The 17198-nt window shown below is 37.6% G+C and overlaps 1 protein-coding gene across 4 annotated transcripts in view; it reads left to right on the top strand.

Moving 5' to 3' along the window:
- The first annotated feature begins 573 nt into the window (after positions 1-573).
- Positions 574-17198, top strand: part of LOC131160474 (uncharacterized) — a 179143-nt gene continuing 162518 nt past the window's right edge. For all 4 annotated transcript variants that reach the window (XM_058116186.1, XM_058116182.1, XM_058116184.1 and 1 more), the window contains exons 1-4: positions 574-794; positions 8452-8547; positions 9167-9358; positions 9470-9573. In XM_058116186.1, the coding sequence (XP_057972169.1) occupies positions 680-794; positions 8452-8547; positions 9167-9358; positions 9470-9573 (507 nt within the window). In that variant the 5' untranslated portion in view covers positions 574-679. The remainder of the gene's footprint in view (positions 795-8451; positions 8548-9166; positions 9359-9469; positions 9574-17198) is intronic.

The following is a 17198-nucleotide window of genomic DNA, read 5'->3' as shown; positions in this document are numbered from 1 at the left end:
CTTTCTGATGGACAAACTTTGACCGATAACTTACGCGGGCATTGTCATTTGATAACTGTATGGTCTCTATCGTCTCAGTGACTACTTGAAATTTTTGTATTGCCTTGGGATTAGCGATTTCGTCATTTAAGCGATTTATACCTTATTTGTAATGCTTGACTTTTTTTTTTGTATGGGTAATTATGCACTTAGTCACTAGTGTGAGAACTTTGCACTTAGTCACTAGTGTGATTAGACGATATGTAATTCACCTTATCTAGATGATCTCTTTTCTAAAATGATCTATTTTAACCGAATGATCACTATTACATTATGAGAAGGTGTACAAGGATGATATAATCAATAATATAAAATATATAGATAGTGTATAATATATCTATCTTGTTCAACTAATTGTGATTATTAAATAGGCTGCATCAAAGTTAAATTGATAACTAAAAATATAAAGAATTCTAAATATAGTTAATCAAAATTTCAATCCTATTTAACTTAATTTTGTTGTTGGATTCGATTATTCAATTTCTCTTTCCCAGTGTCATTTGACTCATTAGTCGTAGAAGTTTCCAACTAGTAGTATAGCCGAGGGAATTTCAAAGTGCCTCGCACGAAGCACCGGCAAACCATATAGAAAAACAAGGTCCAGTCTTTTCGTCTCTCTCCTTCTCTCTCACTATTGCCGATGTCTGTTCGACAGGCCGCTGCTGGTTTCCTCAAGAGGTTACAACTTTCTTCTCAATCAGTCGCTGCTACTTGTTGCCGACAAGCCGCCAAACCTCTCACTTCTCGTCGCTCAAGTATTCTCTCTCTCTCTTTCTTAGTACTGTCTTGCTGCGCAACGGTTGGAATTTCTTCTTCATTAACGGTTTTTATTCTCGTTGTTGTTGCTGGATTTGTTTATTTAGACACAGTTTGCTTGCATTGTTGGAAGTGCTGTTATTGCTTTTACAGCTCAAATCAACTCTGAATTTGCTTTCCAAAGTAAGTTAGAGGAGTTGTAGACGATTATCTGCTGACTGAGACAGTTTATTTGGTGTCCTGTGGATGCATTGAAGATTGAAAATACTATGCCAACTTTAGGGATATCACTATTTTTTGTCAATTGGTAATTGACACCCTGAGAATTGGCTGAAACATGATTGTCTGTTGTTAATGACATGTATTGATATCATGGAAATGAGTAAATTTTGCAAGGAAAAACCTTATGCTGCCCTTGGGAGCATGGATTTCGGACCTTGGATTTTGATTTGGGTGGATTTAGACAAATTTATTACATTTTATCCAAATCCAATGCAACTCCAAGTCAAAGGTCTCTCCAAATATAGGGTTGATTAAATCCTACTGGGGTCACTAAACTTATAAAATAAGCTTCCATACCTTGAACGATATTGCAATATTCATCATTCCATCCAATGTCAATGCTACACTGTTAACCCTACCATTATGGAATGGTTTTGTGTGTGTGGAACTCCTAGGATCCACTTGGGTGTTAGGATTCCCAAATCAGTTGGGATTTTCTATTTAGTAATAGGATTCCCAAATAAATTGGGATTTCTAATTAATCTTTAACGATTCCCAATGAACTCTATTTAATGTTAGGATTATTTAATGTTGGGATTTTTATTTAATGTGTTAGGTTTCCCAAATCAATTGTGATTGAGTCCATTAAGGACTTGGATTGGGATATTTTACATTCCTAATAGGAGTAAGTTTCCTTACCCTATATATATGTAACCTTACGGGACTTTTCCATCCAAGCAATAACATAATTCATAGCCTTTGGCTAATTTGGAGGCATATCCTTTGATGTTAGGATTGTTTAATGTTGGGATTTTTATTTAATGTGTTAGGATTCCCAAATCGATGGGGATTGAGTCCATTAAGGACTTGGATTTGGATATTTTACATTCTTAATAGGAGTAAGTTTCCCTACCCTATATACATGTAACCCTATGGGACTTTTCCATCCAAGAAATAACATAATTCATAGCCTTTGGCTAATTTGGAGGCAGATCCATTCGAAGTGATCAAACCCTATTTTCTCTTACTATTTTTCCTTCTTAAATTTTCCTTAGTTTCTCCACGATAAACTCTAGGGTCTTATCATTTGATATCAGAGCCGACATTATCGTGGACACTGTTAATTCGCCAACAAAAGCAAGATCTTGGGATTCTTGATTTTCACTCAGAAGCAATGGCCTCAGAAAATTCGGTAGAGTCCTAGATGGAAGCTATGCTAAAGGCTGAACTTAGCAATATGTTTAACTCTCAATTTGAAGAGATCCAGGCATCGTTCTCTAAACTACTTATTACATCTTCTCACAAAAAGAGAGAAGATGATGCCTTTACATAAGCTAATCGTAGGTAGCAGCTGTATGTGCGCAAAGGAGGCTACCAAGGAGAGTGTGATTGTGGTCCTTCTCGTATGAAGGTGGAATTTCCTCTGTGGGATAGTGATGACCCTATCGATTGAGTTCCTAGGGTTGAAAATTACTTTCACTTTCACCGCACTCCAGAAACATCTAAAGTTGAGTTTGCTTCTATTAGTCTGAATTGCGATGATATTCAATGGTATAACTAGTTTGAAGCTTGCTATAGAATGCCTTCATGGGTAGAATTTGTATCTAGATTACTTGTTCAATTTGGGCCCACTGGATATGATAATATCAATGGAGAGCATGCTAAGACATGCCGAACTAGCACTGGCTTGGAGTACCAAACATGATTTGAGTGGCTATTAAACAAGACTAAAGATTGGAATGAAAGCCAACTTGTTGGTATTTTTATTGAAGGTCTCCTACTTGACATTCGGCGTGAGGTCAAAGTACATCAGCCACGAACTATGACTGCTATAATTTCCTTTGCACGATTAGAAGAAGAGAAGTTGGGAGAAGAATGACATCACTCCAACAAGACCATTAGCAATTTGAATGTTAGTAGCACTATCACACCACCTGCTCCTTGCAATCCTCTTGCCAAACGATTGACTTAAGAGGAACTTGTGACCAGGCCCGGGCGACTGTTTACCAAAAACACAGGTCTCCGCAAAGTCGTAAGACCATGTATGGGAGCTGACGCCTGCCTTGTGCCGGAAGGTCAAAGAGAGAATGACAAATGGTTTCTGCTAGCATTGTGATGAAAAGTGGCATAGAGGCCACCGCTGCAATAAGGGACGACTATTGATGATTGAACCAATGGAGGAGCCAGAAGAGGTTAAGGATGACCCCCCTTATTCAGATCATAAAGGTATGGAATTTGTTGATAATGATGAATCTATCACTTCTTTAGTTCATGCTCTAGTTGGTTGTGCTAATCCTCATACCATGAAAATTAGTGGCTTTCTAAAATGCAAACCTGTTACTATCTTAATTGATACGGTCATACGGATATCACTAATAATTTCATGGACACTAAAATTGCTAAACAACTAGCTTATCTTGTAGAGTAATGTGAAAAGTTTGATGTGAAGGTTGCAGATGGAAGGACCTTCACATGTCAGAGCAAGCGTGCGAAGGTTAAACTTACCATGCAAAACCATGGCTTGTATGTTGTTTTCTTTTTGCTGCCACTAGAAGACTGAAGTGGTTTTGGGTATTGAATGGTTAAGGACTTTAGGTGAGATAGCTTGGAATTTCTCTAAGCTGGTTATGAGGTTTGTCATGAATAGCTAGAGAGTGACTCTTATAGGCAAATGTTTTGTGGTAATGTCACTACAGTTTCAAGCCATCGTATGGAGAAGCTCCTTAAAAAGGAGCGACATGGTTGCTTGGTTCAACTTCGAGCACTAGAGTTACAACATCAATCTGGCCAGGATGAAGGGCTAGACTCTCTTATTTTAGAATTTCCTAACATATTTGTAGAGGCATAGGGATTGCTAACTTAGTGAACACATGATCACTATATTCCTCTATTGCCAGGTAGTGTCTCTACTAATGTCCAGCCTTTTTGCTATCTTTATTTTCAAAAAGCATAAATAGAAAAGATAGTGAAAAAAATGTTAGATGCGGGCATAATTCAACCAAGTATCAGTCTATATTCTTCACTTGTCTTATTGGTGAAGAAGAAGGATGACTTTTGGTAGATGTGTGTTGATTATTGAGCACTAAACAAGAACACTGTGAAGGATAAATATTATATTCTTGTTGTGGATGAGTTGTTAAATGAGTTGGGAGGTGCTCAGCAGTTCACCAAACTCAACTTGAGATCAGGCCATCACTAGATTCGGCTACACAAGGATGATATTCAGAAGACTTCATTTAGAACTCACGATGGTCATTACGAGTTCTTGGTTATGCCTTTTGGGTTAACCAATGCCACTTCAACCTTCCAATCTCTCATGTATGACGTTTTTCGACCTAACATATGTAAGTTTGTTCTTATATTTTTTGACGATGTCTTGATATATAGCTCATCTCTTGAAGATCATTTAAGTCATTTGCAAATTGCACTCATCACTCTTCATGAGCATCATTTGTTTGTCAAGAAATCTAAATGCAGTTTTGCTCAATCACATGTGGAATACCTTGGGCATATTGTTTCCCAAGAAGGTGTTTCAATTGACCATTCTGAAATACAAGTGATGACAAATTGGCCTATTCCACAAACTAGGGGTGTACAAAAATTACTGAAAAATCGAAAACTAGACTGAAATCATGAGTGGTTCGATTTTTCAGTATTCGGGTTCGGTTTCGATTTTCAAAATTGTAAATTATTAGTTTCAGTTTCGGTTTCAAAACATAGCCGAACTGAAAAAATCGAAAAACCGATTTAAATTAAAAATATATATAAAAGTTAATATAATTACTTAATATTAATAGTTAATATATAATTATATATAAATTTGGGCTGGGGACTGGGGGTGGAGTCGTCGGGGACTCGGGGGTTAGGGTTTCAATTTTAGACTATAGTATCTGAGATTCTGAGTGCTCTCTCCTCTCTGTGTCTGCGACTGACTCGCCATCGTCGCTGACTCTGCCTGACTGCCTCTCGGTCCTCTTTCTCAGACTCTCAATTTCTCTTTGTCAACTTTGTCTCTCGAGTCTCAACTCTGTCTTTGACTCTCTCAATCTCAGTCTCTTAGACACACGAAGAGTCGAAATCGACGCTAGGCAGCGCATCTGTGTTGCACCATTGCCATCGACGGCTGATGACCTTTGCGGCTCTGCCTCCCTCCCTTGTGAAAAATAATTGTTAAATAATAAGAAAATTGGTTAAAAGCTGAAAAAATCATAACAGAACCGCTATTGTTTGGTTTTCCGCGGGATAGTGCAGTTGGTTTGGGAAGTTCAAAAATCGCACGGTTCGGTTCAATTTTTGGTTTGGCCCATGACCGAACTAAACCGATTACACCCCTTCCACAAACAATCAAAATGCTGAGAGGATTTTTGGGGTAATTGGTTACTAGCACAAGTTTTTTAAGGATTACAGAAAGATTAGGGCTCCACTAGAAAAAGATGCATTCGAATGGAGTGAGGAAGCTGAACAAGCCTTTGTCAAGCTTAAGCACACAACATCCACCACACCAGTTCTTGCTTTGCCAGATTTCAATAAGGTGTTCATTATTGAGTTTGATGCATCAGGAGTTAGCATTGGTGCAGTCTTAAAGCAAAACAGATGCCCTATTGCTTTTATTGGTTAGGTTTTTTATCCATTCCACATTGGCATGTTTGTTTATGACAAAGAAATGCTAGCCATAGTGCATGCAGTTACGAAGTGGAGGTCATATTTAATTGGTTGACATTTCCAAGTCTGAACTGATCGCAAGAGTTTGAAGTATTTTTTGGAGCAAGGAATCTCTTCCATGGAACAACAAAAGTGGGTCACTAAGTTGTTGGGCTATGACTATGAGACTATTTATAATAAAGGAACTGAGAATGTGGTGGCAGATGCACTCTCATGACTTGCTGAACAAGTTGAACTTATAGCTATATCTGTATTTGCATGTACTACTCTTGAACAAATTAGGAAGGAATGGTGGCAAAACTTGGAGACTAGAGGTATTATCCAAAAGCTACAAAAGAGCCAACTTCAGTCCCTCCTTACCTTTCGGACTCTTTAAAATTACTGTAAATAAGGAGGATTTTATTAGTGTCCAATTCAGCCCACAAGCAAACCATACTGCAAGAATTACACGCATCACTAGCTGTAGGTCACTCTGGTTTTCTTAGAACCTACAAGCGCATTTCTCAGGAATTTTATTGGGAGGGAATGAAGGGTGAAATCAAAAAGTTTGTGGAGGAATGTGATGTTTGTCAATGACAGAAAGGGGAAACCGTGGCGAGTCCAGGCTTTCTACAACCTCTTCCTATTCCTGAAGAAGCTAGGATTGATATCTTTATGAATTTCATTGAGGTACTACCATTGTCTCATGGCAAGTCTACTATTTTTGTTGTTGTGGACTGTCTCACAAAATATGCTCATTTTTTGGCCATAACTCACCCTTATACTGCTATGAGTGTTGCTCGTACTTTTGTTGAGAATATTGTCAAGTTGCATGGAATTCCTCAGTCTATTGTCAGTGACTGTGACAAAGTCTTTGCCAACAACTTTTGGAAGTAGCTTTTCCATTTGCAAGGAATACAATTGATTATGGGCACTGCATATCATCCACAATCAGATGGGCAAACTGAAGTTGTTAACAGGTTCTTGGAGACTTATCTTTGTTGCTTTGCTAGTGACAAATCGAAGGATTGGGTGTGATGGCTCCATGGGTAGAATGATGGTATAATACCACATATAATTCCTCCATCAATTTTACTGCATTTGAGGCCCTTTATGGTTGAGCTTCTCCTATTCTTGCTAGGTATTTAGCTCTATCATCAAGAGTTGATCAAGTTAACAAGGAGTTACATGATCAAGACAAAGTGCTTCAACTCCTCAAGTAAAATCTTGTTGTAGCTCAAGCTCATATGAAACAGCAAGCTGATAAGCACCATAGTGAAAGGTAATTCTCAGTGGGAGATTGGCAGTCTACAAACCTAGAGACAAATATATGTGATTATTCTTTCCTCAATGAAGTTGTCTCCTTGATTCTGCGGGCCTTATAAGATCCTAAAACGTATAGGCCCTGTTGCTTATTGTATTAACTTACCAACAGGTTCTAAGGTACATCTAGTTTTTCATGTGTCTTGCCTCAAAAAGAAGTAAGGGGAGCAAGTTACTGTGTAGCGCCACTTGCCTGACGTTGCACCTATGGGTGAGGTTCAAGTGCAGCCACAAGCAAACAATCAATAGGAAGATGCAAGCCTACCACCTGATGCCACCCAAGTAAAATAACCTTTAACAAAGCAGCATCCTTCAGGCCGTAGTTTTGAATGAAGGAGTCAAACATCCTCATACTGCTAATCACCCTTGAACCCCCCAATCTATCACTTGCAAGGCAAATAACATTGAAATCGCCTCCAACCACCCAGTGCAAAGCATAGAGGCCCAGGAGAGTGGCGAACTCATCAAAAAAGAAGCCTGCCTGGTGGACAACTTAGGCCTGTAAAGAGATGTGAACCACCAATCCCTAAAACCCCTCCCCTCTAATACATGGGAATAGAAAAAAACTATACTGGAATTATCCTAGTATCCCACACTATAATCTGCCCCCCTGGTTGTCCCAGAGGAAGAGCTAAACTCCCAGTCTTTAAGCCTTGATTCCCAAGTAATCTCTCCAAAAAAATATCCACTACCTTTACCTTAGATTCCTAAGGGAACAAAAAATATGAGGGTGAACTTTATTAATTAACTTCTAACAACTCTATGCTTCCAAATATTCCCGAAACCCCTGGCATTCCATGAGAGAAGCTTCATTGATTACAACTGATACTGCCTAAACACTTCTCTCCATTCTTATGTTGCCTTCTCATCTCCTAGAAGGTCCACAGTATGCGAATCCCCCTTTTGGTTGACCCCCTATGACACAACAGAGAATTATAAAGAATTAACAGAATGCTTTGGAGTGGGGAGAATACCTTTAGAAGCAGCAACATTTATCAAGCAGGCCCCTGGAAGTTGATTACTAGGGTTACTGACCACTTCAGCTGAATAATTCTCCTCAGTTGAATTGGGGATACTGAAGGAGATGCATTGGATGGCTTTATTATGTTGAAGTGATTTTTCATTTTTCTTGTGTTCTTGTGTGAGGGTTTCTGGTTCTCTGCTATTGCATCTGTGTCTTGCTTGGTTTGATAAAGCTTCTTTTTCTATATATAATAAAAAACTCTTCTTGGCTTGAATTTTTAACTGTGATTCTTTCTTGCTTTGATCTGGCTTTGTTTTTGTATATGGGATGGCAGTGTGGCAACTCCATGGTCCTATTTAAAATAGCAACAACGTGCCTAGCAAAGAAAGAAAAGTGACCTGTTTGAAGATGTTGCAGTGGTTCTTTGCTTTTGTTATTATTTATTTACTTATTTATTCTTTAAACATCAGTTACTTCCTCACCAGCACAGTCAGTGTTGTTTCCAGGTGGATTGAAAATTTTTCATCAGAATGGATCCAAAGGCTATAGCTGGGGGAGGCATTTTAAAGATTTTCGTCTATGGGTTGTCATATATGGACAAGGTGATATCTTTTCTTTTCTCCAGGTTTTCAGATATTTAATACTGAATTCATATTCATCATCCTTATAACATTTGTTTTATCTTGCATGATTTGCAAGTTCTTTGAGTTTTAGGAGAATTTGTAATATCAAATATCTTTTATCTGCTTCTAGTACTTACATGTGGGGATTTGTGGAGGAGGAATTCTTTTCAATGTGGTGGTTGGGTTAGTTACTGAATTTATATTCATCATCCTTATAACATTTGTTTTGTCTTGGTGTAGCTTGCCAATTCTTTGGGTTTTATTGGAACACTTTATGATCTCAAATATCTTTTATGTGCTTCTAGTACTTAAATGAGGGGGTTTGTGACGATGGATTCTTTTCGGTGTGGTGGATGGGTCAGTTGGGTGTGTCTGTACTATTTGTGATTCAATAGATGGTGGAAATTTACTTTTACTTGTTAACAGTGAGCACATTTCAAGCTTTTAACTGCTCCCTTTACATGGGTCTTTGTCTTATTTTTTGTCAAGAACACAACCTTGACCTTGGGGTTTATGTTACTTTATGTTTAATTGATAATTTTTTTTTTTTAATCATTGCACTCTTCTTTTGTTAACTATTGTGTTTTCCTTCATATAGCAATAATTCTTGGGATAAATGCCAACTCAGTTTTAGCCCAAGATATTTCGAATGAGTTGAGATCTGAAAATGTCACTGGAGGGGCAGACAAGACTGGCTTGCGCAGAATTGAAGATGGATCTGTTATATCAAATTTACATACATCTAAGTGGAGAGTTTTTACAGATAATGCGAGGGATTTATTCCTGCAGGAAAGCTCTTCTTTTGTCATGGCAAACTTTGGTCCTTCATTTTTATTTGTTTGCTATTCGAAGCAGCTTTCTTTGTCTTATGCTTTGATTGTTTACCTCTTGCGTCTGCAGGGGCGACTAGTGGAAGCTGAAAAATATTTTTTGTCTGCCTTGCAAGAAGCTAAGGAAGGTTTCGGGGAGAGGGATCCACATGTTGCATCTGCATGCAACAATCTGGTAGTCCACAGTAATTATGTATTTAATAACCAATCAGCAGTCGTTTATATAGTTGTCTTTTTCTTGATTAAATGTTGCTAGAAATTAAACTGAACTATTTAGGAATGCACATGGGTATATATGTTTCAAGATGGTTAGATGGTCTAATGACAATGTACACATTGTAGTCCGTTTGGCGATGTAAACAACAACAACAAAACCAAGCCTTAAGTCCCACTAGGTGGGGTTGGGTATAAGAATCCTTTTCCGCCAATTTATGCGGTCATGGACCATTTCTTTTGATAGATTCAGGCATATTAAATCCTTACTCACTATCTCCTTCCAAGTTATTTTAGGTTTACCCCTACCCCTTCTATTGCCCCCCACAGTAACTAACTCACTCTTCCTTACTGGCGCACTATGTGGCCTACGTTGCAAGTGTCCATACCTCCTAAGTCATCCCTCCTTTATCTTATCTTTTATAGGAGCTACACCTAACTTTCCGTGAATATGTTCATTCTTTAATTTTTCTTTCAATGTTATACCACTCATCTATCTAAGCATTCTCATCTTGGCAACTTTTACTTTTTGGATATTCTGTTTCTTTGTCGCCCAACATTCTGATCCATATAGCATAGCTAGTCTTATAGCTGTCCTATAAAACTTCCCTTTTGATTTTTAAAAGTATTCTACGATCACAAAGCACATTTGAAGCACTTCTTACCCAACCTGCTTTAACTCTATGCATTGCATCATCTTCAATTTCTTCTTTAGCTTTCATAATAGATCCAAGGTATTGAAATTTACAAATGCTATTTATTTCTTCATCATCAAGTTGAACTTTGTCTCCAATATTCCTCCTAAAAAAAGAAAAAGGGCAGCCCGGTGCACAAAGCTCCTTCGTATGCGGGGTCCAGGGAAGGGGCAAACCACAATGGGTCTGTAATACACTGCCTTACCTTGCATATTTGCAAGAGGCTGTTTCTACGCCTTAAACCCGTGACCTCCGGGTCACATGGCGACAACCTTACCGTTGTGCTAAGCTCTCCCATTCCCAATAATCCTTCTACCATTACTAAAATTACATTTCATATATTCTGTCTTATTTCTACTTATCCTAAAACCTCTAGATTGTAAAGCTTCTCTCCATAATTTTAACTTAGTCTCTACTTCGTTTCTAGTTTCATCAATTAATACAATATCATTTGCAAACAACATACACCATGGAACCTCCTTCTGAATACTCTTAGTCAATTGGTCCATCACTAAAGCAAAAAGATAAGGGCTCAAAGAAGATCCTTGATATACACCTATGTTGATTGGAAATTCTCTAATTTCTCCATCTATAGTACTTATACTATTCATTACTCCATCGTAAATATCTTTAATAACATCAATATACCTACTACATGCACGTCTTTTTTTTTTTTTGTAAAACCCACCATAGAACTTCCCTAGGTATCCTATCATATGCTTTCTCTAGGTCAATAAATACCATATGCAAGTCCCTCTTCTTTTTCCTAAACTTTTCCATTAATTTTCTTAAAAGACATAGAGCTTCTGTGGTAGATCTCCCAGGCATAAAACCAAATTGATTTTCTAAGACCTTTGTTTCTAACCTTAATCTTTGTTTAACTACCATTTCCCTTAGTTTCATTGTATGAATCATAAGTTTAATTTCATGATACTTATTACCATTTTATATCTCCTTTATTTTTATATATAGGTATTAAAGTGCTTTTCCTTCATTCATCTGACATTGTCTTAGTTTTTATAATTGTGTTAAATTAATTAGTTAACCATAGAATCCCATTTTTACCTAAGCATTTCCAAACTTCAATTGGGATGTTATTTGGTTCTATAGCTTTCCCATTTTTCATTTTTTAGTGCAAACTTAATTTCGTTAACTCAAATTTTGCTAATAAATCTAATATTTTTAGTCTTTTCCTCATTTGACAATTCTAAGTTTAAGCCTTATATTTGGTTTTCATTAAACAACTTACTAAAGTAACTTCGCCATCTTTCTTTAATGTCTTCATCCTTAACCAAGACAATATCATCTTCAGTTTTTATACATTTTACATTTCCTAAGTCCTCACTCTTCCTTTCTCTAGCTTTAACAAGTTTAAATATATCTCTTTCTCCTTTTTTGTATCTAATCTATCATAGAAACTATTAAATGACCCGTATTTAGCTTCATTAACGACCTTTTTTGCATCTTTTCTCTTCTCCTTATACTTTTCAAAGTTATCCCTGTTTCTACATTTTTGCCACGTTTTATACCAAATTCTTTTTGTCTTTACGGCTTTTTGTGCATCTTTATTTCACCACCATCTTTCTTTGCTATATGAGAATTTTCCCCTTGATTTCTCCTAAAATCTCTTTTGATATCTTTTTAATTGAGCTAGCTAATCTACTCCAAAGAGTATTTGTGTCTATCCCATCCTCTATAGTTCAATCCCCATCTTTGATCAATTCTATCTTTAAATTTTATTTTATTTTCTCCTTTTAGGTTCCACCACCTAGTTCTCTTACACTATTTTATTTTATCCTTTTTCTTCTATTTTTTAATACATAGATCTAACACTAAAACTCTATGTTGTGTGGTTAGACTTTCACCTAGAATAACTTTACAATCCTTGCATGATAAACGATCTACCCTCCTAGTTAAAAAAAAATCTATTTGACTTCTATTTTGTCCACTTTTAAAGGTTACTAAGTCTTCTTCTCTCTTCTTAAAGCAAGTATTCACTATACGAAAATCATATGACATAGTGAAGTATAAGATCATCTCCCCAGGCTCATTTTTGTCTCCATATCCATATCCTCTATGTTTCCTCTCACAATTTTTATTATCCCTTTCAACGTGTCCATTCAGATCTCCTCTTATAAATATCTTCTCAATCCCTAGTATGCCTTGTATGATACTATCCGTATCTTCCCTAAATTGTCTCTTAAGATTTTTTGCTAAGCTGACTTGAGGAGCATAAATTCTGATGATATTTAGTATCTCTTGTCCTAATACTATCTTGATTTTTATAATTCTATCCACTAGTCTATTTACATCAACAATGCTATCTTTTAAGTTTTTTTCTATAATAATTCCTACTCTATTCTTATGTTTTTCTTTTCTTTTTTTCTATAATAATTCCTACTCTATTCTTATGTTTTTCTTTTCTAGTGTACCAAAGTTTAAATCTTGATATATCAATTTCTCTAGGTTCTCCCCCACTCACTTAGTCTCTTGAAGGCAAATTATATTAATTATTCTTCCAATCATTGTGTCCACAAATTCTATGCTTTTACCCGTGAGTGTCCCTATATTCCAAGTTTCATAAACTTTTGTTGTCCATTCGGTAGGTTTACTTTCATTTGTCCTCCTACAATGCTGTTGAATGAAGCATCTAACTATTGGTTTGGACTCTTTGGAGTGGTAGTCTTGTGAAGTATGGTTTAGATGATGAAACACCGTGCAATGGATTCCTTAAAATGTGCACCTTTTCAAGGTTGTGAACCATGAGAAAGGCTAACTTGTCGATTTGGATTGTTTCCTTAGAACCTTATATAATATTCATAGACAATTTTGTACTATTTAAAAAATCCACTATTGGACAACCCTACTTTGGAAAAGGCGCTTATGTTTGGTGATTAGACACTAGCCTTGTATTGGTTTCTCATAGGCTTGCAAGTTGCAACATTGTGCCATGATGAGTTCCATTTGCTTGATTATAACCATATCCTTAGTTGAGAGGCTAGAAAGAGCCCTACACAAGTATTTGGATCCTAGCCTGTGCATATGTGAAGTTCAAGCCATGCAAGAACTCTGTAACTCAAATTTTTCTTGATCATGTTCTTGCATTTATAGGGAAAATTCATTTATTAATTAGATGCCATTGGTCTAACTCCTCACGCGCTTACCCTATAAAAACTAACAATGGTGTATATCCTACCTCAAATTTGTTTAATGGAATTTTTATTATCTAAGAAAGAAACTAGTTGGACCTTTGGGGATTAGGGGAAACGAGGTTGATTAGGGAGATTTTGAATAGACGTTCTCCTCATATTGTTCTCTTTCAAGAAATGAAAAATTTGAGTGTGGGTGTTGGTGTAGTTAGTAGCATGTGGGATGATAGGTGTAAGGACTGGGAGGGTTTCCTGTCTTAGGACTTGTCCTGGGGTGTTCTTATTTTTTGAGATACTTGATCCATTTCTGGAATTGAGGTTTCTCTTTTTCTTTTGGTTTTGTTGGAGTTGAGAGGTAGGGGTCAGTGGTGGTTCTCTTTGGTTTATGTTCCGACTAGGCCAACTCTTTGTTCTTATTTCTAGAATGATGTGTTTGTGATATATGGTTTTGCTCCCCCCGGGTGGATTGTAGAGGATGGTTTTAAATTTAATGTAGTGAGATTTCCTGAGGAGAAAAAAGGGAGGTAGAATTATCTCAGAGTATGTGGAATTTTAATAGGTTTATTAGGAAAGATGGGTTAAGGGATATTCATTTGGATAATTCACAACTTGTTTTGTCTTGATCTGTATCTAGCGTTTTCCTATTCTGTTAGTGTCTAGATAAGTTATGTGGGATTGTATGAAAAAAATTTGGCTTGATCTCTATTTTTTCCCCTCTTTGGTTTGGTACATGTAGTGAGGTTTCTAAGAGGGGTTGGAAAGATTTTCCTGATTTCAGAAAATCAGAGGGGCATGCTGCATGATTGTTGAACTGTAAATCTCCATTGACTCTAGAAAATTTTGTTCATCCCTATTTAGTTTCTCGAATTCGTTGATGGAAAAGAAACAGAATGATTGATATTATTCCAAATACAGCTAAAAAAAAATTGAGGATCATGCGATGCTCTCCCCTTGGCATCCCTGTCCTTTGACTCCTTGAGTCATTGAGCATGGCGACGTACTTTTCGATGCATATCTCTCTGCTCCTTCTAATCCTATTCATCAACAGAAAGTCCTTCTTATTGTTGTTCGTGTTCTTGAAGCTGTACCCTAATCAACTAACCTCTTCTCGAAGCGGAACCTTCCTTGACAGTCATCCATCTTTGAGTTCCCTTTCTCGGCCACCAGGAGAGATTTTCTTCGAGATATCAATCACAGCGGCTTCCATTACAGTTTCCATACATGAAAATCCACTCCCGACCTTTAGTGAGACTGCGTGCATCTATTCAGCTTTGTGATTCCTGTGCTCCAACCCTTTCCAGACTCAAATTCCCTCCCCTATAGCCAGAGAGGTCATGAGCACTTCTATTGCATTGCAGTCTGTCTTGATCTCCTTAATCCAGCTGCCAATCAATCTTTTGGTCAGCCACATCCCCCTCACTTGTGCTCAATACAAGGATGGGGGAGTTTGCTACTTTCAAAACTGAGAGGAAAGTGATTTCAGTTATATGTTTGGACTCAGCGACGTACTGCGTTACAGAATATGCTGGAAAACATGTCTCGTTCATCATTTTTGGATAAGAAGGAACTTGTATGGGTCCTAAAGAATTTGGATGTGCTTTGTGAGGCCAATGAAGGGACTGCTGCTGGTTGCTGTGGAGTTGGATTCAGAAAGGAAGGAAACAGGGTGAGTTTGAAGATTCTTGAAAATGGCATAGGAAGGTTTATTACATGGAGAAGGACTACAGCAAGTTTCTCCTTGATGTTTGTATTCCTGAGGGTGATCAGAAAAATGGGTGGAGGGCCTTACTGTTCTGTTGGAATTCTAGTCGCCCACGGACAAGTTGTCCAAAGCCAACAATGGCAGTTGGAGTTCTCTAACTGTGGCTCAATGAACGCCAGGCCAGACGAGAAGAGCGAGAGGAGAAGTTCCAGAAATTTGTCGAATATATCTTTCGTCAATGCAACCAGAGGAGTTTCAGTGACAACGACAGATTCAGGAATGACAATCATTCGCAACCACATGGACTTTGGGGGGAGGCGTTGCCCTAATAGTTACCTCAATTCAAAATTAGTGGGAGGTCTTTCGGTGGGGATGAAAGGATTCGATAAGGTTGGGCTGGCCACTCAAAGTCCCAATACTCATGGGATTAAGAAATCAAAGTCACTGTGGGCTATCAAGAACAAAACCACTGAACAAACAGGGGATGGCGAAAAGAGTCATAGTCCAAGAAATGCAGCAACCTAGACCTGTGGTAGAAGTGGGAGGGGATAGACAGATTGCACTGGTTCGTCGGTTGGGCAGAGTTCAGAAGTTTTTAGGGAAGGTGAAGGACCAGGGACCATATGCACTGGAGCAGTGATCCCCATGAATGGTAGGGAGCATGTGGAAACTAGCAATCAGTTCTCTCCTTTGTTATCAGTTCAAAGGGAGGGGAATGAAGAAGATGAGCTGTATTATGACTCAAGAGTTGGGCTGCATGGTTGAATCTAAAAAGGAATTATTGGTCGATCAGATGAGAGCTGGTCTTGAAGCCGCAGAAGAGTTAGGGTTAAATCATCTTTTTGCTGAAAATAAGTGGAGAGTTTGAGGGGGAGGGGTTCCTCAATAGTTAGTAGTATAAGTACAGCCAAAACCCCACAGAAATCGGAGATGGATTGCCTTCAGCTGGATCCTGAGAATGCTCAAGCAGGTACAAATTTTATTAATCATAATTTTGATAATCTGTTAGCTTTAAATAATGAGGGGCCTTTGTCTTCTGATCTCATCTGGTAGCGGAGGTCGTTTGTTGGAGGAAAGAGAAAGGGGTCATCTTTAAACTAGGTTTTGTAAAGGCTGTTTAGTTTAGTTGGTACTTTTTTAAATAAGATCTTTGTTAGGAAAGGGTTTAGTGGGAGGTGTGGTCTTGGATGAGGGGTTCCTTGTCTAATGCTTTTTTTTTTTCCTCCTTTAATTATTAATGGAGACCCTAAGTTGTGGTTTAGGGATTTCATGGGTGTCAGACAAGGGGATGTCTTGAGTATATGGCTTGATAGGGCTGTGGATGAGGGTTTGTTGGAGGGATTGGTGTGGGTAGTGATGGGGTTGTTGTCTCTCTCCTTCAGAGGATACTATTCTTTTCTTAAGTAATCATAGAGTCTTTTTTGAATGTTCTTATGATCCTTCAAATGTTTTAGTAGATTTAAAAATTAATTTGGGCAAGAGTGGAGTTGCTGCTGCTAATCTTAGTTCTAATACATTCAGAATTGGTTTTCTTGGCTAGGTGTGGTTTTCAAGAGCAGCCTTTGACTTGTTTAGGTGTTCATTTGGATGATAATCCTAAGTTTGTAGGTTACTGAGATCTAGTAGTGGTGAGTGTGTCTAAGTGTCTCAATGATTGGAAAGGGTGCTTTATTTTCTCTTGGTGGTGGCATCACCTTCATTCTCGCCTGTCTTTCTACTTTTTATTATGCCTAATTTTTGAATTCTTGATGGGTAGCTAGTAAAATTGAGAAAGTTAGAAGAGATTTTCTTTGGTTTGTTGTAGGGAAGAGGGATCATTTGGTTGGCTAGGAGATTCTTGTGTAGGTCTAAGATGGAAGTGTTTTTGGGTCTAAGTAAGTTAGTGTCTAAGAATACTGCTTTAATGGGTAAATGGTTGTGACGGTTTCCTTTAAAGGAGAACTCTTTGGCACAAAGTTGTTAAAAGTAATTTTTCTTTTTTGATAAAAAAGAAGATATATTAAGAGAGAGAATATACAATCAGAGCGAGGATACTAAATCC

Source organism: Malania oleifera, chromosome 7, assembly GCF_029873635.1.
Source record: "Malania oleifera isolate guangnan ecotype guangnan chromosome 7, ASM2987363v1, whole genome shotgun sequence".
NCBI lineage: Eukaryota > Viridiplantae > Streptophyta > Magnoliopsida > Santalales > Ximeniaceae > Malania > Malania oleifera.
Note: the sequence above shows the minus strand (reverse complement) of the source record. Positions and strands in the feature narration are given on the sequence as shown.